This window comes from Mauremys mutica, chromosome 9 (assembly GCF_020497125.1).
Source record: "Mauremys mutica isolate MM-2020 ecotype Southern chromosome 9, ASM2049712v1, whole genome shotgun sequence".
Classification (NCBI taxonomy): Eukaryota; Metazoa; Chordata; order Testudines; family Geoemydidae; genus Mauremys; species Mauremys mutica.
In genome coordinates this window covers 94,493,237-94,515,804 of record NC_059080.1, presented here as the reverse complement: position 1 = coordinate 94,515,804, position 22,568 = coordinate 94,493,237, and the positions used below count along the sequence as shown (strand labels likewise).

The window sequence follows — 22,568 nt, the reverse complement described above, 5'->3', positions numbered from 1 at the left end:
ATTCCCTCTGTGGCACCTGGCACTGGCCACTGTCGGAAGACAGGATACTGGGCTAGATGGACCTTTGGTCTGACCCAGTAGGGCCACTCTTATGTAATATATCCCAGAATGATGTTCACTTTTTTTGCAGCAGTGTTACACTGTTGACTTATATTTAGTTTGTAATCCATTATAACTCCCAGATCCCTTTCCACAGTACTCCATAGTAACAGAGCTATAATATCTCTGACCATCAGTTAGAAAATCATGTTACTGTGTATTCTCTCTCCCTTAAAAGTATTTTCTCCTCTGAGTGCTCAGAAGCAAGCAGTGCTTCATCCATTTTGTATTTCCCCTTGGCCTACTTTTCCTCATCTCTTTCATTTGTCTTTTACTCTGGTGTCCCCTTAGCTAGTACACTCCCATGTGGCCTCCAGCCTTGGCTCAAGAGTCTGAACAACGAAAGAAGAGAAGATTCCATACAGAAGTGTTTCCTCATAACCCTCTACCCACCAAATCCCCCATGGAAAAAGCTGTCAAACTCTTAGAAATTGTTCTGTTCTCCTGCAGAGTTGACGCAATTGCTTAGTGAAGATTTCCTATGAAGTGCTTTGCCTACCTGTAAAATACAACGATTCTTTTACATCTCCATGGCCCTGCTGTTCTATTGCACTCGCTGTCTACATTTGGTACTCTGTACCAGACCAAATGAGCCATGAGAAAGGAGAGAAGCTTTGAAGACTTCTTTCCTCAGAATTCATCCCCCTGGTAATCGTGGGATCAAGATAAACACATCTCTGATGCAGAAAGCTTTGAGATAGGATATCAGGAAAGAAAAACAATACCATCAAAATCTATGAATTGAAGAATTCATGCATGGATTATTTATTTTAATTGTCCACGTTCTTTTAATTGCAGGGGTGGCTCTGTGTGTGCCATGAAGTCCATATAAACAGCACAAAACAACACCATATAAAGCAGCACAAAACTTTAAACTAAAAATAAATAAAGAGGTAAGTCAAAGATAGACTTTCCTGCTGCTATCTGTGCTCACATCAGACTCGTGTGCAATTTAGATGCTGAAGTCTGTCTCTTCGTTTCATCCTGGAAGACAGCTATTGACTGTACTATGAATTAAGTTGTTTTCTCAGCATAAAATACTGCAAGTTATGGTGCATGTCACTGAATTGTGGACAGAGGACTGATGTATCATGGTTTTCGATGTGTCATATCCACTGACTGAAATAAAAGCATGTCCCTTTGAAGTGGCTAATGTAGTTGAATACCTGAGTCTTGAGCTGGAAAAGCAGTTCTCTTTATACAGAGGTATGGCAGCATTTGACACATTAGCCCTGCTTTCAAAACTTAGATGCCTCTTGGGGTGATATTATTCTGGTTCTGGTGAATCTCATGGAGATACTTAATAACTGTAGTGGCTTTGATATTCATTGTGTCCTGCCTGTTACATGCCTTATGTCTGTACACCTGGACTATATCGTGCCATCAGTTTTGAGGACTCCCCACTGAAATCATTTAGAAGTTTTGCTGAAAAATCTACTTCACAATATGTGCAGAGCTCCCATTGAACGTCGTCTGGGAGCACAGGCACTCAGCATATCTCAGAAGGAAGTCAATACCTCACAGTATCGAGCCACTGTCATTTTCCTCCCAAATAATGATATTTAATCATTACATGAACAAGCCAGGAGGAAGGGATGGGGATAGGGTGACCAGATGTTCTGATATATTAGGGGCTTTGTCTTACATAGGAAACTATACCCCTACCTGCAAAAAACGGTTCCTGATTTTTCACACTTGCTATCAGGTCACATTAGGTGAGGAAAGCCAACACCACAGTGCTAGAAGGATTGTTACCACCCTTCCATCTAGATGCATAAGAAGTTGCAGCTATGGTTTATCTATCCAAGGGGTTTATCCCTGTGTTTGTTCTATCAGATAAAATTATAACCTCACATATGCATTAAATGATCTCCAGTGCCCTGCATTACTCAGACCTCCTATTCTAATCTCAGAGTGATTTTCTGCATGACAAACATAACATGCAAAGTGCAGTACAGGCTGCAGTGAACACCACCCCAAAATTCCTACTGATTAACTGAAATGGAAATTCCTGATTTGAGCATTGTAGCCAGGGGGTTGTGACTAATAGACCATAGATTTTTCACCTCAGAGGATAATGCTTTTCAAACATTGTTGCATATTAAAATATAAACTAGTTCTCAACTTATTACCATTGTTCAGCTTACTCACTAAGAGCCTTTATCTAAGAAACACAACCGGAAACTAAAAGCAATTCATAATGTAGGGAAAGCCCCTGGCGGGCCGGGCTGGTTTATTTACCTGCCCTGTCCTCAGGTCCGGCCAATCGCGGCTCCTACTGGCCGCGGTTCGCTGCTCCGGGCCAGTGGGGGCTGCTGAAAGCGGCGCGGGCCAAGGGACATACTGGCCTCCACTTCCACCATCTGTGACAGCTCCCCTTCTGGTTCACTTTTCCTCATGATAGGATTGAAAAATCTTCCAAGCAATGTCGAGGTGGTCCAAGCGTACACCTTAAGAGTCGTTCGTATAGCTTTTCTGTGTCAGAGCTGACAATGTCGTCTTTTACCTCCACCCTTGGAGTTTCACTTCTGAGAAAAATCCAAACACCACAAACAGAGAAAGGCTTTATGCTGGGTTTATGTTTCCTGTAGTCCCACATTACGCGAACAGTAGCCCCAGGAGGCAGCGTGACTGACTCACATCTCCAAGGCCCTAAACCATCGTCCTTACATGGGGGGTGCGGGGGGGCAGGGGTAAATTACTACTCACCCTCCTGTGCTCACTCAGCTACTCTCCCCAGTGAGCAGGCAGAAGCCAAGATTTCACCCATTCCACACCCACCTACAGGTGAACAGCCCTGCTTGTTCCTGTACACCCAGAGCCAAGGTTTAGGTAGCCCAGCTAAGGGTGATGGGTGTAAGCAGAGTTCTTACCTCACACATGGACTTACAATCTTGCCCTTAGGATGAGTAATAAACAAACAAGTTTTCTCCCTAGATAATTAGCTATTAGATTCTCTCATAACAAGCAAATAACAAAGGGGTGTCTGCAGGCTATTTGGAAAGTGGTTACTTCATCTCTGGCTTGTCTTCCATTTGATAAAGATTTATTTTGATGTACAAGACCAATCCATTCTAAACAAACCTGCTCTTGCAGAAGGCCTCACAAGCAGAGTATGTAATGCATGACTACTAAGATATATTAATGGGATTTTTTTTTTTATGTTTTGTGAGCCCCTGAAGAGAAACAGTTCTGACAATAGCTGTCACACAGCTTAACCTCCAAAGCTCTAGGTGACTATGCCTTGAGCTACAAAGAAGATTTTAGTTTGGTCTTAACTACACAGGACAGGAAAGTGCCAGATTTGACATCCTAGCTGAAGACAGCAAATTCCGCTAATTGGAGCTACAGTACATCCGAGGGATTTTCCATGTACCATAAGCCAATTTTGAAATATAAGCAATATCATTTACATCCCAAGAAAGTAAGCTCTAAAGAAGCTTCTCAGCATGTGTAATTGCTGATTTAACAAACTTGTGCATATGAGGATCATATTCAAGAAGCCTTGAGACTCCAGAATAAATCTATGCAGAAATCTTTACTAAGTTCATACCATTTTGTGTTTGAGGCACTTAATTATTTTCCCAGGCATCCTCGTTTTTCATTACCAGGTCAAAAATCTCATGCTGCAGATGCTGATTCATTAATGCATTCTTATTGAACAAAAGCACAACTTTTACCAGCCAAACTAGAATGGTTTATTTAAGGCTGGTTTAGTAGTATGGATTTATCATTCTGATTTAATCACACAAGAGAACTCTCTTAGGATTTCAACCTAAAGTCTAATTTTAAAGAGCTTTTGTTTTATAGACTAAAATATGTCTAGGAGAGAGATTAATCACCAAACCATCAGCTAACTTTTGAAATATAGTGATTTTGCTGGTTATGAAAAAAGATTGTAAATTCTCTCCCTTTGACAGGGAACTGCATGCATTTCAGTCCTGCAAAGACAACAGTAAAAATTAGAAAAAATTATCCTTGTTCCTGCCTCAGAGCTCCTAGGTGCTCTAATTGTAAAAAAATCTCAACAATTATTTACACATAAGACTAAATTTCAGCAGTATGGACCAAAATGGATTGAGTAATTGCATATTTTTGTGCACATTTTTAAAAGCCTAGCCTCACCAGGACATTTTTATTGATAACCTGGTGACTTTTTAAGAATGCAAAAAATAAGTGTCCTTGGGAAAAAGTCAAACTGATTTGCCAAAAAGGTTTTCTTTGTGCTTATTGCATTACATCACCTTACTTAAACTGATTTTAACAAAATCCATGCTGGTGTTTAGTGCTGTGCTGGCTGAAAGGAATTTGGATCATGATTTCAGTTTCAGAAACTATGGGCCAGGTTGTAATCTCACTTAGTGTAAATCTGGAAACCTGGCCCTTTGTGTTTAATTATTACCTTAATTTATTAACTATAAAAACAGTTTTTTGTGTTACCCGGGATAGAAGTAAACCTCTCTCTAGATCTGGAAGGTATCATCTAGAAGTGAATGTTTGTTTTTTGCACTTTTATAATCAAATTTTCAGTGTCATATTAGAATAGAAAACTAAATCATGTACCCTGGTAGGTAGCTATGAGACAGTAGTTTTTTAAAATGTGTTTATGATGTTTTTAAACAGTAGAGTCATTATAATAGCTCACTTTTAAGCACTTTCTGAATGGTTCCAAAAATGTGTAATAAACCTGGGGCCAGATGCTGTCCAGTACAGGGAAAATAGCATAACCATCTACCAGCTTGGCGCACACATATGCTGCAAAAAACAGCGTGAGTATATACCAGTGTTTCACATAAGATCATTCCAAATTCAAGAAGCTGAGCATAGAGGCCATTTCTGGGTCAGGAACCAAACTTGCATTAACATGCAGACAATATTCCCTTGCCTCTTATTCCCAAATACCCGCTCTGTGATAGCTGTTGTCTGTAGAATGGCAGGCTGCTGTTTTTCAGGGAAAGGTAATATTGGAGTAGACATCTGCCATTGTGTGGTGTTGAAACTGAGTGTTGTGTTCCAGAATACACATAACACACACTAAGACTCAAACAACTTTACAGACAAGCAAACACTGCAGAAGAGAGATAAGGGGAGATTTTACGTCAAGGGCACTGAAGCAAACCCCTACAGTTTCAAAAAGTGCAGGATCTTTAGTGTCCATGCAAAGTAGAAAGAACTTTACATTTTAAGGGTTTGGCTGACAATTACATTGCATAGAACCAGATTTATCCACCATGCAAAGTTGAATGGCTAATTCTACCCTGGCGGGATTCAAACATGTGATTCCAGCTGTTCATCTAGACAAGCCTTTAAATTTCTCCTATGAAGGCAACGTTGCTTGCCAGCCTTGAGAAAATGACAGAACTTTAAAGCAAACTCAGGGCCACCCCTTCCACTCACTCTGCACACCTGTTCTTTTCTTCCATCCATCCTCCAGTTGTCCATCTTTCTCTCCTGCTATGCAATTTACTGGTATTACACTCTTATTTTGTGATTAAGCTGTTTTATGTTTTGATACCAGGGATATTTTCCATTATTTGTGCATAGTATTTGAATGAACCTTTTAATAAAAAAAATGTGGGAGGAATTATTAAATCATCATGATGGCAAATATAAAAAAATAAACTAAACTAGATTAAACCATTCTCGGAGATTCTTGTCCTGAAATTACCACTAAATGTAATGGGCCAAGATTCTGATCAGTTATTCTGGATTCACATAACTGAGATCAGAGTCTGGACCTATTTCTTAATACCAATGACAATATATTACTTAACTCTCCTGTCTTCCAGTGTAACAATAATGAACAACAATTGAAAGAGATCACAATTACTTTAGAAGTTGTGTGTCTCTTAACTGGTTTTGAAATTAGGTGTCTAGCAAAAGGCATATATAATTCTATTTGTGTCAAGGCTTGAAAACTTGTGTCTCTCACCAACAGAAGTTGGTCCAATAAAATATATTACCTCCCCTACCTTGTCTCTCAAGGCATATACAGATATTCTAGCCAATGCTGCAAAGTTTTAGGGCCAATATTTAACTGGCTTTTGAAGCACCGTACTCAGTGTAAAATGTGCTTCTTAGTCAGTGTTAAGTTTCTCTCTCCCATAGTTTAATCAGCAGTCCCTTCCATGACTGTTTAGTATAAAACAAGATTTAGGGAGACCTAGGTAGCACATGCTGTGTTAGTTAATCTGTACATAAGAGAACCAGAGAAAGAGCTATAGGATCTGTCTATGTCCAGTAGCTTCAGTAAAGAATTCCTTTTATATTCACTACACTTGAGGTCTGCTCCTTCTCTACAATGAGGGATGCTACATATTCAGGACTGATTTTTTTTTAAAGACACTTATTGTAGGTCCTAACTACAAACAAAACTGTGCATATGCTATCTGATTAAATTAGGAGGCATCCCCAGCTTTGTTTAATATTTTGGGCCCTTTGATCTTACTCTGTTTTACTTATGGTCCTTTGGGGTACAAATCACTAAGGGGCAGCCTAGCTGAAGCTCCAGCTCTGGTTTAAATGGAGATTGGAGTGAGAATATTCACCTCTGCATTGTACACACATTTAACAGGATATGTCTATGGTAGTAGGAATTTTAGCAGCCTCAGCACAGGTGGGAAAAACGCAGTTGGAGATGGAACAATTAAACTGGATGCAGGAGCCAGGTTAATCCTAGCTCATTGTACTTTAACACCCATTTCCAGGAAGAGCCAGGGAGAGCAGCCAAAGATGAGTAAGAAAGGTACTAAAATGGTACTTTTAAAAACCAGTAATGATTTCTCACTGTGCCAAGCCCCTTTACTGCTCCTTTCCCCTTGTTCTAAATGTGTGATGACTCAGATGGCCAAAACTGGGTACACTTTGCCTGCTCTGCTTAATTTGAGCAGCCACCACAAAAGCAATAAGAAATAAGAGGACCTGATTCTCCTCTCCCCTACCCAAGTGTACAACCGTGAAGTGAATGGAGTTACACCTGTGTCAAGGAGTTACACCTTTGCTGGAGTCAGAGCAAAGAGTTTAGATTTGTAAAAGTAGATAATAAGGTAAATACATCTCCTACACATCGTAGGGTGCTAGGGCTTGTGATTTTAACAGCTTAGGAGTGTACATCACTTTATTCTTTTTAAAAGTATATTTCCATTTACAACCTATTCTACTTGAAAGAGTATATCCCAGACTCTAGGCATCTTTGACACAGATTTAAAAGTCGGTCAAAGAACAATAAACCCAGCAGAGTCCTCTTGCTTCATAATTAGGAAATAACAACAAAACCAAACAGCAAGCCACCCTTCCCATAAATACTAGCTCTTTTCCTTCCTAAAGGGCCAGGAGCTTGAGATTGAAGCCAATGCCCCTCAGTTATTTCAAGATAGCCCCTCTGTGCATAGACAGCCACTGGAACATTTCTGTATTGCCACGCCAATGTGCATATTTTTGCCAATAGCTCAGAGCACTACTCACACACTATCCATTTTCTGTAGCAGCTGGCTTTATCTTTTCCAGGGTAACCTATGTGGTACTTAAGTTGTTCATTGACTTCTTCTCCACATCACTGTAGACTAGACACATGTTTTGTGGTATTGCCAGATCTTCTGCTCAGAACTGGTCTGTGTGTGTGTTATCGCTTGTTATGGCAGCCATCGCAAGCAACAGATAGTCCATAGAAGTTAGAGGTTGGTTTTATAACAAGTTGCTTCACTTGTCAGGACTCCCAAACCTTGGTGCATGAGATGCCCACAGTGCAGAAAGCAGAGTAAGAAAGTTAAATTGATATAAAATAAAGAAGGATCCAAACCAAAACCCAGATACAGCATTCCCCTCCCCACTCACCGTTCCCTGAACTTTGAAGTTTGATCCCCATAATGGTACTGACCTTTGCAACTCAGGCCATTCTCTAATGTAAAATAAGCGGGAAAGTGTATTCACTGCAGTTGAAAATGGCTATCCTGACATACCAATGAATTTCTAATTTACAGACGTCATACAAGACAGACTTGAAAAGCCTTATAGTCATCAAGTCAATCAGAATGATGTGGGTGCTCTATAAACCCTTAACAAGACTATTTTATATTCTGGCTCTTTGATGAACCTGTCTGATCTTAACAAAGAAATTGAAAAATGCCATCTTTTTCAGCTCATTTTCATTCATAGCAAATACATGCCTGAAAATAAAATATATTCATGCTCTCTCTGTTTTCACTGTCATAGTTACTCACTATAGCATCAATTCAGTGCTTAATCTAGCTATGGCATTACATCTTGAACAGCATTAGCACTAATACAAGGTTCCAAATCTCCATAGATTACATATAATCCAAATTGATTTTAGCAGTATTAAATGGTTTACTCATCATTCTGGTTAATGGCCTGCATGTGTAAAAGCACTACAGTTTAATTCTGATTTGTGGCTAAAAAAGAACAAACTGCATTTAATGTCTTTTAATAAAGGGAACAAAAATGTTTCATGGTTCTAAATAATTTCAAGATACACTTAAGGCTAAATCCTGAAATACTGAGTGTTTACCCAGGCAAAAATTGCCATTGATTGTTACTGAGGGCCAAATTTTGATCCTCAATGTATCTAGGAAATGTACCTAATTTACTTACTAAAGTGGCAAACATGCCCTTCCCACCCCTGTGTTCCTTCATCTACATTCCAGGGGACATGAAGAACAGCAAGCAACCAGCTCTGACTGGCTTCCATTGTTCTAGACACACACAGAAGAATGGTCAGGGAGAAAGAGGTCACATTTTTCCACATACACATTCTTTGTGCATGCTGGTCCTCCAACCTGCGTACTCAGCACATCAAAGCCTGTGGAGTTTCTCATACCAGACCTGAGCTAGAAAAATTCCCATATGCAGCATTTAAAGTCCACTGACTGGTCTTCCAGCAAATACACACATCAGGGCTGACAGAGTGGGAGAACTGAGAGGGAACCAGTGGGGGAAAGCAGGACTTCCTAGAATGCAGTGCTGATGAGGGGAACCTGTTCTGCTGCTGAAAGTTCCCTCTTCTGAGATCCAGTTCCCATCCAAAGAAGACACATGGAGCAATGACAGGAGTGATCACAAATATTCCTGCCCAGAGCTATCCATGCTGGGACTCTGCTACTTATTAAGCAGAGTGTAGGTGCGTTATTGTGAAGGATTCTATTAGTATCTCACTAATGTGGACTTTTAGCGGAGTATCACAGTCCCATTCACCTATGCAAACGCTAAAGGATTTTTATTTTATATATTTATTGTTACAGTGGGACATATTCACCCTTCAGACACATGCATGCAGCAAAACACTGAAGTCAGTGAATTCTGTATTCATATATCAAAGGGCAGAGCTAGCTCCAAGATATTTGGTCCAGGAGTTTTGTATAATTGCAGGACTGAGCAATCCAAGGGGCCAAATTTTGTCCTAGTTTACATCCCATGCAATTCCACTGAAGCAAATTTACACACTGTAAATGCAAAACACTGGAACTAACTCCTTTAAGAGTCCTCCTCCTCAGTTATATTGTACAACCCAAAATAATAAAACATATTCTTAATGTAAAGTAACTTTTCTATTGTGTTTTCTGTATATGATTCATTTACTCTCTATAAATATTTTATGAACTAATAGCATAGATTTTAGTATAGCAGTTTTCATATGCAAGGTATCCTACAGCAATAGAGGACACTGAATTACCCTCTAGAAGAGCAGCGGATACAGGCAAATGCACTGTTATGCATTCAGAAATAGCACATGCACCATTTTAATCATTTAACCAAGAGAAGGAATGATAGCCAGGAATATTAAATTGACTGAAAAGTGGTATGAGTTCTTAACTTCTACCTGGCAGGCATCATAGACCTCAGTTTGATGTCTTATCTGAAGGATATTAGTTCCAACGAATGCAACATCCAAGTACTATACTGTAATAGCACTGGCATGAGTTCAAATCATGGTTGGGACTAGAACCTATGACTTTCTAGCCTAGGCACATGAAACCCTTCTATTCAGTGACTTCATCAAAGAAGCAAAATATTATTATCATCAATTCTTTGTTCTGATAAACATCTAATAAATGTTAAGTGGTCATCTGCTAAACCATACTGGCCAGGCAGTGTTCCTTTGAAACAAACTACACAGAGCTGTAAAGAGAGCAGTTCTACGGCCATTCCTTGGAACTATTTATAATCCGTCAGTCAGAGACTGGGCTAGCAAAAGATACTTTGCTCTTTGGGTATCCAGCTTAAAATGATCAAGAAATGAAAGCAGCAAATAAGATTCTCTGACTAGTTTCTCCATGCTTCCTAACAGTTTTATAAAATGGCGATTTAAAGTGTGGTTCTACTCCAACCCCTAATTACATAAAAAATGGCACCATTGTACTCAATACATTTCTTCCCTGTGTGTATTCAGACTCAAATCTGCTGACTTGAGAACCAAAAATAAGTTTTTACTGCATTCTCCTGTTAGCCCTGCAGCAGCCAGCACACCTTAGGGAATGAGCTAGATTCTATATGTGCATCAACAACAGAATTGTTTACTAAATATCAGTCCATTAAATATATTTGCACAGGTGTAAGACAATGAGACTGTACAGGGATCAATGAAGTCAGAATTCGGCCTACAGAGTTTTTATTACTGGTGATGTGAAAAGAACCTAGCTTGACTCTCTGAGTTCAGGATGATTCTGCTTTGATAGCAGTTAGGAAACCTGTAAAGGCAGCCCATTTGAGACAGCAATCACTGAGCTAATAAACGTAGAACTTCACAGTGCCACTTTGACAAAGTCACTTTTCAGAGTAGAACTGCACTTTTTCGATGCTATTGGATAGTTACATAACCATACACACAAAACACATACTTCAATGGAAAAGCTTGTGCTATTTCATTACTATCCTCATCGCCAATTTTCTTCGCTGAAGTTCCATACACGAGGAGCAAAAAATGTGTCCTTGCAGTGTGTATGACATGGATTTATTTAGGCAAATATTAGAAAGAGAGAAGGATGGTTAGGGAACTAGCCTGGGACGTGGGAGATCTGTGTTCAATTCATGGCACTGTCAAAGACTTCTTCCTCTGTGACCTCAGACAAGGCCCCAGTAAATGGGGCCATATAAGTATCACGGAGAAACAGACCAAACAAAGTCTGGACGTTTCAAAGGAGAGGACCAGGTGCCATTGAAATTGGATTTAGGTATCTAAATCCCTTAGGCTGTTCTAAAAATCCTAGCTCAAGTCTGCCAGAGAAAGAGAATCCACAGGATGATACTTGCTTTGAAGCAGCTATCTTGAATTGGCTCACAGCTCTGCCTGCCAGCAGGGATTCCCCTTATTTTTTTAAGAGATGCAGGACCAGAAAACAGAAACAAGCTTAAACAAGAAGAAAGTAGATGATGGAAAGAAAAGGGGAAGGGGCCAAAACAGAACAGAAAGGACTGAGAAGGGTTGTAGGAGAGAAAGTACATTTAGACTCTATAAGAGAACAAGATTTTTCTATTGTTCCATAGCCACAGGAATTCTGTTGGCATCACTGTCCAGTTGTGCACTCATTTTGAGGAGGGAAAATGTTAGCCCTGCATAATTTAAACAATAGAGTCATGCGTGTCTCATTTCTTATTTTTAAATTCTGCAAAATACAATGATTTGTGGCACATAAATCCATTTTAAATAGGCTATTTAATTGGTACTGTAAGTCTAATACATCAGCTGCCTGGGGATCTGGACAGCAGCCAAGCAGCCAGAGTGCAACATGTACAGTAGCTTGGTCTGTTCTCTTTCTTAGCACAAATGACCTTAGTTGCTATAACTTAAAGCTACAATTATGTTACGCTTTCCATCAATTAAATATATTTTCCATAAAATTTGCCTTTTAAAAAAAAGCAATAAAACCCTCTTAGTTCTGTGTTGCCATTTAAAACTGATTTTCTTTTCAGAAAATGGTGTCTACAGACCTAAACAATGTTTAGACATTTTAGTCTGAAAAATGGAATATGCACCACAGTCACCTTTCAAAGCAAAGAGCATGAGTTGAATACCTAATGAAAGACCTATTTTAAGATCTGGAGGAAGTCAGATGGACTTTCTGCTCATGCATAGCAAAGATGTCACTAAAAGTTTCCTGGGCCTGACTTTTCCTATCAAAAATTTCCAAGAGCTCAGGAGAGTTTTTACCTTTACTGAAGTAACCACGTTACACTGGCAGAGGAGATGAAAGGAGGATCTGTGCAAAACCATTCTTAAAAAACCCAAACTATGTGAAACTTGCCTAGTTGTTTGAATTTGTTTAAAACTTGAAATTTGGGCAAGGTTTGCAGGTGCTCACCAACCTTTGGGCAAATCTTTGCCACATTTTTCAGGAGACCCAGTCTGAGTTATGGTTTCAGGTACTGACCATGCAAAGCCACTCTTGAGTTTTGGGGTTGATTCAAATGCAAACCTTAGTAGGCATGGAGCCACGTGGACTTAAATAGGAAAAGCATTTGCTCAGAGTCCTGAGAGCCCAAAAGCACTGAGTTTCATAATTAAAATATATAAAGGTAAAATATGATCTACGGAACGGGTAGAAGTATGTGCCACAGATTAACCCAAACCAGAACACCTGATGCAAAGTCACCAAAATGTTTGGAACTTCATACTGGTATCTATACAGGAAGTTCTACAATATTCAAGAGCTTTGGATCCAGCATATCCAGTTTGTGCTTCATGATTGACATTGCTCTCAGCTGAGAACAGACCTCTCTAATAGACATCACATATTATGTGAGTAACCTCTCTGCTTTGCTAAACTGTGCTCTCGGGGCCAGGTTCTGCCCTCAGTTACACCCATGTATCCTCACCAGTTTCAGTGAGGCAGCACAGATATAGGTGAGGGCAGAATTTGGCCCTTGATAAATCCTTCTCTCATTAACTGAAAATATGTATGTGCTGTGCTTTTTTAGAGTGAGGTTCAGCATGCCTGATTGTAAGTAATTACACATCTCACATACATTTTTGGAAAGCTAGCTTGTATTTGCTCTTCCTCATTAATTTTACGTCTATAAGTAGTTTTTTGAAGAGTGTGTTTGTAGATTATGCATCAGATTCTCTATTGCTCCCAGTTTCTAAGGCCAGCTGTATTCCTGCCCTGGTCCCAATGTGCTTTAGCACATCATGCCAGGGCTTTTGCTTCTTTTGCATTTCTATGTAATGTTCTTCTGTAGACAGTGCATCCCTTCTCTATCTTGACCTGCTTATACAGTGCCACATTCTAAGTATGCATGACTCCCACTGACATATCATCTGATCTTAATTAAGTCAATTGGGGTTGTACATGCATATCTGAGGACAGAATTTGATCCATCCCTCTTTGCAGCTGGGAGGGCACCGCTACTTTTACATTATCTTGGCAGGGCGTTGGGGAAATGCAGTGAGGGATGAGGCAGGGTTTCAGGAATCCTCCGCTCAAGGCCTAATCGCTAGAATAGGCTCTGCCCCCCTAGTGTGCACCCTCCACAGAGGACCATGATGGGAATATCCCTCTAGTAGTAGAACTCTGACAACCCAGCTCACCCCTACATATCACCAGCATGCTGCCATGCAAAGAGCCATAGCTGAGCTGGGTTCTGTGTCATGCAGGAGTACTTGGTCATGTTGGTTACAATGCCAGGGAGCTTATTATGGTTGGGAAGAGATATGGCTCACATTGCAGAATTCAGATGAGGTGGAGTTGAAACTATATTTCAAAATAAGCCCAAAGTATATGATTTCCCACTGCAAAGGACACAGGTTCTGTACATAGAGATCACACACAACAAACCTGGTAAAGGTTTTATTTAAAAAGATATAGAAGCATTGATCTGTTGGCTACTGGGTTCCTATAGCTGATAATAGTCATTCTTTTCCCATTCCCTATACCAATCTAGAATCGGTGCCAATCTAATAGACTATCAGAATCATGCTGTTGCCTTTATCTTAGCAACTAAAAGGACACAATTCATTATTTAGCAGCTTTAAATGAGTTCATTAACATTTAAAAGAAATTCAGCCTGAAATCTACTCAAATGCATTTCTGAAGGTTATAAAAATGGAAGCATGGGGGTTAATGCTGAGTCAGCTTCTTTATGTGGCTATTTGGTGAACTTTCACAATGTAACTGGAAAAAATATTTTCTATATCAATTATTCTGCCTGTTTAGAACTTTGAGACAGACCTCCAATAGGAACATATTTTCCATGTGAAATATGTAGGTAATTATGTCCACCCTTTTGGTGATAGACTTAATTACATGCTGTTAAGGCTTTCTGAAATAAGTGGTTTGTCAGCTAACTGTGGAGCCATGGGGCGAAGGAATTGGTAGGAACAGGATCTATAATTATAATTTAGCAGACTCCCCCGCTTACTAATTGAAAGAAGCCTTGGGAAACAATTGGAAATATCTTGGAGGAAATCTAACAGCCCTTTCTGCATTAAAACATACCTTTGTATTACTGTGTAACACTTGATGTGTGTAATAGCATCATTGTGCTTTATATCATTACTCCACCAAGGAAAGACATTGGCCGAATACAATTGTATCTGTTTGAGTCTTTTTTCTGGCTTACATACCTGTCAAGGCTGTATGTCTGAAAATCTGGAGATACTATACAAATGAGCAAATGTCCTAACATGCATAATTGATGCATATGCATGACTATTAGCATCCCCCGTCTATCAAATTCATCAATTTCCCTCCCTCCATCAACAAACCTATCAATTCCACCCTCATTTTTTCCCTCTTCTCGCCCTCTCTCTGGCTCCTCTTTCCTCCCTCGAATTTCACCTTCTTCTCCTTCTCTGCCTCATTATCGCTGAATCACCTTGTCCCCTGCCCTCTGAGTTTCTCTTCATTCCCACTCTCAAGTTTCTGGTCACCCCTGGTGCAGTAGTACCCATCCTCCTAAGCTCCGAGTCTCTTCCTCCCTCTTCCCTAAGGGGATGTGCTGAGCAGTGGGTGCCAGAACCTTGCTTGCTTTCCTAGCCTCCTGTGGAAGGTTTCTTGTCTCCCCTCTGCTCTGGTCCACAATCTGCAGATCCCCTCACTGACTGCTGCCTTCAGCACTGCCTCTTTCTTCTGAATGTCCACAGCTTCTGAACATCTCTTCAGTGGTAAGGGAAGCAATGACCAGGCCACTGCAGGAATGCAGAACTTGAGCTGATTTCACGTGCCCCTAAAAGGCTGCCCAAAAACAGGAAATTCAGGCAGTCACTCAAGCACCCAGAAGAGGGTGCCTGAAATTAAGAGACTCCCAGAAGATTTAACAGGTCTAAGCTCACAACTGCTTCTAAATCAGAACTTTTTTGTTTAAATGTAATTTAATTAAAATATACTGTTTCAAAGCCGAAATGTTTCACAGAGACATAATTGTTCCCATGAAGTTTTTGTCCAGAAGTTTTCTGAGATCCAGGGCTCTCTAGTCACTTCTGATTAGAGGGAGAGAGACCATAATCAAAATATTTGGGTTTTCAATTTGAATACAGCAATTTCAACACAAGTCCATGTTGTGAAAAGAAATATATAGGTGGCCAGAAGGGACCATTGTGATTATCTAGTCTGAACTTGTGTATACCCCAGACCACAGAACTTCCCCAAAATAATTCCTAGGGCATCTTTTTTTAAAAATAATCCAGTCTTGATTTTAAAATGGTCAGTGATGGAAAAATCCACCACAACCCGTGGTAAATTGGTCCAATAGTTACTCTCCAAGCATTCAAAAATATTCAAAAGGCTTTTGTTATCATTCCAGTCCTGAACAAAACAAAATTTCAAAAGTTGTTGCAAAAGGTACTGTCATCCTCTGGCCTCTCTACTTACAACCCCCCACTACCAAAATAAGCAACTCATCAGAGAAGTCAAGCATTGAGTCGACATGGAGACTGAAGTAACCTAAATATTCATACTTCCTTCTCTAGTGGCTGAGCCACACAGCAGTTAAGAGTCTGCAACTGCTGCTAGCAGTGGAGTTGCTATTTTATCTCAAATAGAAGAGGTAAGTACTTTGGGTGCCAGAAGCTTCCAGTTCTGTCCCAGTGGTGATTCACGGATGTCTTCAAGTGTCAGACAGCAACTCTAAGCCTCACTATAGGCCAACGAAGTTATAAAATACAGAACATTGCTTTTTCAATACAAAACAAAGTCTGACAATGAATGCAAGCATTCAACAACAGACATTTTGGATTCAGTCTTCGTGAGGAATGAGTACCTGTTGCCCCTTCTAGTGCCTTTAAAACTTCATTTTGGAATGAGAAAGTATGTTTCTAGCATTGCCGATACACAAATATGCTTTTTCAGTTTAAGACAAAAAAAATTTTGGTGTTTAAATGCGGCCAAGGGGACTACATCCTCAGAGAAGTGAATCCAAAATGCCAGTTCGTTTTTTTTTTGGGTCCCTTGGGACCCGTAAAACATTGGCACTTTGTCCTATGGGGCCATTACATTTTAATGCAGTGGCACCGTTTGAAGAGTACTGTATGGTTGATCACTCCTTTTACATTTATCTTCCCAAGTAAGGGAAGAAAGTTATTCCTTTTCTCCTCAATAGGTGAGGGAAAATGCTGTCAGAAATTGCTAGGCAGGTATTATATGTGCTTGTATTGGCTATGTCTGTACTTTACCTTAGTTAAACTGCTTTAGATTAGAGCTGTTGCAAAAGAAATGAGTTTCGGATGTATGGACACAGGCAGGTTGTGAATATTCCTAATATATCAATGAAACAGCACACAGTTACACTAGAAAAATATAAGAGTACCTCCCTACACCATTCACTCTGGACCAAATACTTCTCTCAAATAGACTGGTAGAGCCTCCCTGACTCTAAATGGATTCGCACAGGTCTAACACAATGCTGGCTATGTGTGTGTATGTATGTATTAGAACATAGACAATAGTGTGGAAAATGTCTATGAACACTACTGGACTTTGAAAATAAATGTCAGTTTGACCATGTTAACAACTCTCTCATGCTCATTTTTATGAAAATTCTCACACTCCAACTTTAATATGAATATTCATGAAAAAAGTGAATTTTAAGCTCAAATGCTTCAATATTTGCCATAAATGAATTTCAAAGCCCATATTAGATTAAAGTTCTTACTGTGTTACATTCAACATCCATCTAGGGAGTAGACAAAAATATCACATGACTTATGTAACTCCAAAGTTCAGGCTTTGTTGAAGTTAGACTATCAGATATTTTCAATGAACTGATCATACGCTCTTCAGACAATTTTTTTTTCAAATTTCAAACAAATCAGTTTATGAATTTCATTGTCTTCTCACAAACGGTAAGGCCTTTACGAGATGGCCACGTATCTGTAAGAATCATACAGCTGTCCCAGGCACTCGGGCCTCACAAATGATCTGTAGCAGAAAATGATCATGTGCTCAAATATTAAATGCGGGAAAGAAGTTTTATACAACGGGAACAAAGTTGCTAAATTATATGTTTTCACTCACTAAAAAATGCTCGTGCTGTCCTGAACCTTAAATTAATATTCTTTTACAGTAGCTTAATTAAATCCTCATTAACAAGTATCACATTCTTTGTAAGTAGTGTGACTTGTACTGAATTTAATTTGGCGCTATTCAGAAACACCAGCTGCTAAACCAGTGTATTTCCCTACAGAGTGGGTTTGTAAAATCTGCACACTCCTGTGGAAATGTCTTATTACCATCCATTCTCTCAGCCTGGGAGAACCTGCAGAAATCGTTAGCAAGTTTTTAGCTGACCCTATTACAATATTCAAAGTGCTGTGGAAATACTCTAACTATTGTATTGTTTATCTTGTTTTGGAGATATTTCCTAAAAAGGAGTGGTTTAGTCTTAATGGTGCCAGACAACAAAACACTGATATACTCCTCAGTTTTACTGCTACAGTATATTGTATGAAAGCAAATCATATCTTTTCCCTGCACCAATTCACTCAAATAATAAGAGATATACCCATCTCCTAGAACTGGAAGGGACCTCGAAACGTCATCAAGTTTAGCCCCCTGCCTTCACTAGCAGGACCAATTTTTGCCCCAGACCCCTAAGTGGTGCCCCTCAAGGATTGAACTCACAACCCTGGGTTTAGCAGGCCAATGCTCAAACCACTGAGCTATCCCTCCCCCTAAGACAGCATCTCTGCTTTATATGCAGGTTTGTATGCTGTGCATCATAATTGTTTAAATCTGCACATTGCTGACAAACGAGGTATTTGTGAAACTCATTCACTGAGTGATCAAAATGCTGCATATATGAGAAAATAATTTACCCCAGGTCTCTGAGTTATGATGAACTGTTCATTATGAGAAGCTTACAAGTGTAAAATTAGCTGTTCCAGAAGAACTATTGTGCTCAATACCAAGCTACTGTAACAGACAATATGTACAGCAATCCAGTATTGCTAAGAAATAACACTTAATGGAGAACAACGTAACAATGGAGGCAGCCAAATAAATAAATACACATTTTAAAGCAGTTCTTCCATGATTATGTATATAGTAATCTCTGTGTTTAAAATATTGTAATTAGAACCCACCAGATTATCATTTCAATTATAGCTAACTAATGGCAGTGTATTAACCATTTCTGTGCCCTAGATACAAAGACTAGATTTGTTTTCCCCCTCCTTTCTACAGGAGAGGGGGAAATAATTGATTGTGTCCCGCAGGACATAATCAGACTCGCTCATGTTCCTGCAAGCTGCCAGGAGGTACTGATGCCAAAAATTTACAGACAGGCAAAATTTCAAATATATACAAGAGTACCCTGAATACAGTGGCCAAAACATTTAAACTTCGACATCTAACATTAGGCACTGAAATCTATATTTAAGCACCTAAATATGTGGCCAGATTTTCAGAGGCATTGAGCACCTGCATCTCCCTCCATTGAAATCACTGGGAACTCCAGCTGCTGTTTTCAGCTCTACCTCTCCTATCATCAAATATGTTGCAAAGCTAAGTTCTGATTCCAGAATCGCTATTGTATGTCATGAGTCTACCAGTCAGAAATAAATCAACATGGTTCACCCATGCTCTTGTGGGGTTGCAGATCAATTGAATAAATCGTGTTTTGACTTCCAAACATAGCAAATGTGAGATGAAAGTCACTGAAGGAAAAGCAATACAGTATCCTAAGATGTCATTTTTACTGAGTTTCTATTCTAACTATAGCCACATTTTTAAAGTGATGAGATATGTGGTGTGTGATAGCAGCCATTCACAGGGGGCTATTTTTTAAAAAAGTTGATAGCAGGCACTAATGTGAGTATCATGACTCTTTTCAGGCAGTAGGTGAAACCTTGAAGAAAAAGTGGCTCTGTCTTCAAAAAAGTGACCTGACCTTTGCTTTGGTGGGTTTCTACTGTGCAAGAAATAAAAAGCACTGCATGCTTTCTGATGCATCCTTTTTTAGCTAATAAACTACTTCTCTATAGCATTCAATACAAAAGGATTAGGTTTCTGAAAGTCAAATAGCATGTTACTAATGCTAGCTAAATAGTAGCTCCACATATTAAAGAAAATATTTTCATGGATTTGTAACATATCAAATGAATCGTGAATAAATAAATGTTTGGACAAGAACCTTTGATATGCTTAGCACTTAGAACTCTCTTCTCACCAAATAAGAGAGAATATCCTAATCTGAAGTAAACTTTATAATGCCTTTTGCAGTTCTTTGGATATCAAAGGAATTACAAATTGAGCATGCCTATGTTTTATGACACTTATGGTATGAGAACTTCTTGCAGCATGCAAAGAACTCTCTCTAGGTTGACTGCAATGCATTGCACAAATAAGTTAAATTTGACCTTGTTTTTTCATAAACATTGTTTTAAAATTGCAATATTATGCACATGTTTTTGAGCTGTGAATGATTATATGGTATTTGTGATATAAAAATTACATCACATTGTTTGGTATCAATAAACAGTACCCTTCTTAGGACACAGTATGCAATGCTATTTTAAATCATTCTTATTATACTGTACTGTAGTTAAAAAATACATTCAATAGACTCTTAGTTAATGAAATGTATATAAACTTAGGGCAAAATTCTGAAGTCATGGAGCCAGATCCTTCAGTCTTAGTACACCCCAAACTCCCATCGACTTCAATGGAGTTTTGTGAGTGTAAGAAAAGTCTAATCAAGCTCCACTACTCTTCTCTCCCTTCACCCTCAGACATTCATTGATACTTACAGAAGTTCTATACATACAGGGAGAGCAGAGTATCAGAGACTCACAATCTACAAAGTAGATCCAAGAGGAGAATTTTGCCCTTTAATTTAGAATATTTAAAGGAGAATTTAACTTTCATTTTACGTAAACTCTAAATCTTCATAAGAGTCTGATTTCTTTTTGTCTAATCTGATTTGAGTAGAAAGCATGTATATTTCAGCTGTAAAGTTGCAGGTAACTACAATTAACTAGTGGTGAAGAAATTAAGGGCCTGATCCTCCAGATATTACTCATGTGAGGGCCAAGTTCTGTGAGATTCTCAACTTCCTTCACTCCTGCTGATGTACTCCTGTGAGGCCTCACAAAAGCAAGGCAGTTTGTAGTCCTATTGATGTCAATGGAGTGATTCATATGAGTAAAAGCTGCAGGATGGAGCCCCAGCTCTGTTATCAATTAAGTTGTTGGGGTTTTTTGTTTGCTTGTTTGGTTTTGGCATTTTGTTTTTAACAGTATGTGTGTATTTTATTTTCAACAACAACATACTTTTACTTCCAGCGTAACACCGTCATTTAATTACTGGATTGTTCTGGGGTGTATTTTTTGTAACCAGTAACAAAGATTCCTCCTGACACAAGCCATTGTTGATTTCACTGTTGTAGGGGAAAGGCTCTAGGGCGGCAGATAAGGCTGTTGCCATGGTGATGAAGGAGATACCGAGGGAGGAGTCTGCAGAGGAAAAGCCCCTCCTTACTATGACATCACAGGTGGGCAGAATGTTAGGATTCCAGTAGGCAGCTGACATATGTTAATCTAATGAAGAATGTAATTTAACTAGCAGATAAGCATTAACATTCTTGACTCAAAACTTAACAGGCAATTATAGTTTTCCCAAAAGAAAAAGCTATTATAAAATGCCACACATTAAAAAAAAAAGGGGGGAATGAGGAGAAATTCATTCATTGTTCAGGTTTTCAATTGGTGTATATTAGTTTTAGTGATTCTGCTTGAGCTTGACCCTTCAGAAAATATTTTATACAAAATTAAATTTTGTGTCATCATAACATAATATAGAAATTATAGCTTATGGTAAATAAATTAAGTACTTGTGCTTTGGAGCTTTTGAACAAAACAAATGCAAATTTTCTGAACAAATGATTTGTAGTAAGCTCAATATACATATGTCAGTTACCAGCAGAGTATTTAAAATTGATTTTAAAAGGTCAAATATTATTCATGCTGTCAGTATTTACCTATCATAATACATATATACACATTCATACGTACAATATGTATATATAAAATCATATATAACAACCACTTGATAGTGGTATCATTTGTAAATACATAAAATCCCTTAAGTTTTCACTAGCATTTAACTCATATTTCAAATTAGATTATCTTACATACTTCATTGTTTTCATCTTAGTAAAGCTAGTAAATGCAAGAATACAGGGCCATTATCTGAAATTTGATAGGTGGTAGACTATAAGTAATGAAAATGACACAAATGTATAATACATCTGAATTGGAAAATTTTAAAAAAATCCTGTGGATAACCAGCAACTTTGGCTTAAATTTAGCAATATTTTTCCCCAGCAACATACATAGTAATAGAATTTAATACAGTTACTTGATTTGATGCTTAATATTTAACATACAAGTACACAAGGTTATTCATATTCAACAATAGGTTCGATGTCGTACATTACATGGCGTTTCTTACATAAAAATAATCTTCAACAAAATCCAAAAACCTTTTTTCTACTGTAGGGTAATAGATATTTTTGTTTAAAAATAATATGCGACTTGTAAAATGCCAGCACAAGCTTACCTTATAGCCTGTATAAAATGTATTACACTAAGTCAATTAATTAATAATATAACTTTTGATCATTGACATTTTCCTATACATTGGAAAACATTTCTGTCAATTTCCTCCTAAACCTCTGTCAAATGTTGTATTATACTTGTGATATACTGTATTAGTTAAAACATGATTGCATGAGGAAATAGGGTGCTTTGTTTAATGCATCACATTCCAATTTTACACTAACCAGTTTATGAATCAGAAATATTGAAATGAGGGATGAAATCCTGGACCCCTTGAAGTGAATGGCAAAACTCCCATTGACTTCAATTGGCCAGGATTTCATCCTAGGTTCATAACATGTTTGATGCACTATTTCTATTGGTTGTTTGTCACATTCATTCAGCAATAGTTTGTGACAGTTTTTTAAGTAAAATGCTCATGTTTATTAGTCAGTGTAATTTTTTCTACTACACACAAGTACCTATT

The 22,568-nt window shown here is 38.6% G+C and overlaps 1 protein-coding gene and 1 long non-coding RNA gene across 2 annotated transcripts in view; one reads left to right on the top strand and one right to left on the bottom strand.

Annotated features, from left to right (window-relative positions):
- Nucleotides 1–22,568, bottom strand: part of LOC123376810 — a 79,658-nt gene that overhangs the window by 55,025 nt on the left and 2,065 nt on the right. The gene's annotated exons all lie outside the window — the stretch shown is intronic.
- The window catches only part of PEX5L (peroxisomal biogenesis factor 5 like), a 65,310-nt gene continuing 63,679 nt past the window's right edge, over nt 20,938–22,568 (top strand). The window contains exon 1 of the mRNA XM_045029031.1: nt 20,938–21,036. Coding sequence (XP_044884966.1) covers nt 20,968–21,036 — 69 coding nt within the window. The 5' untranslated portion in view covers nt 20,938–20,967. The remainder of the gene's footprint in view (nt 21,037–22,568) is intronic.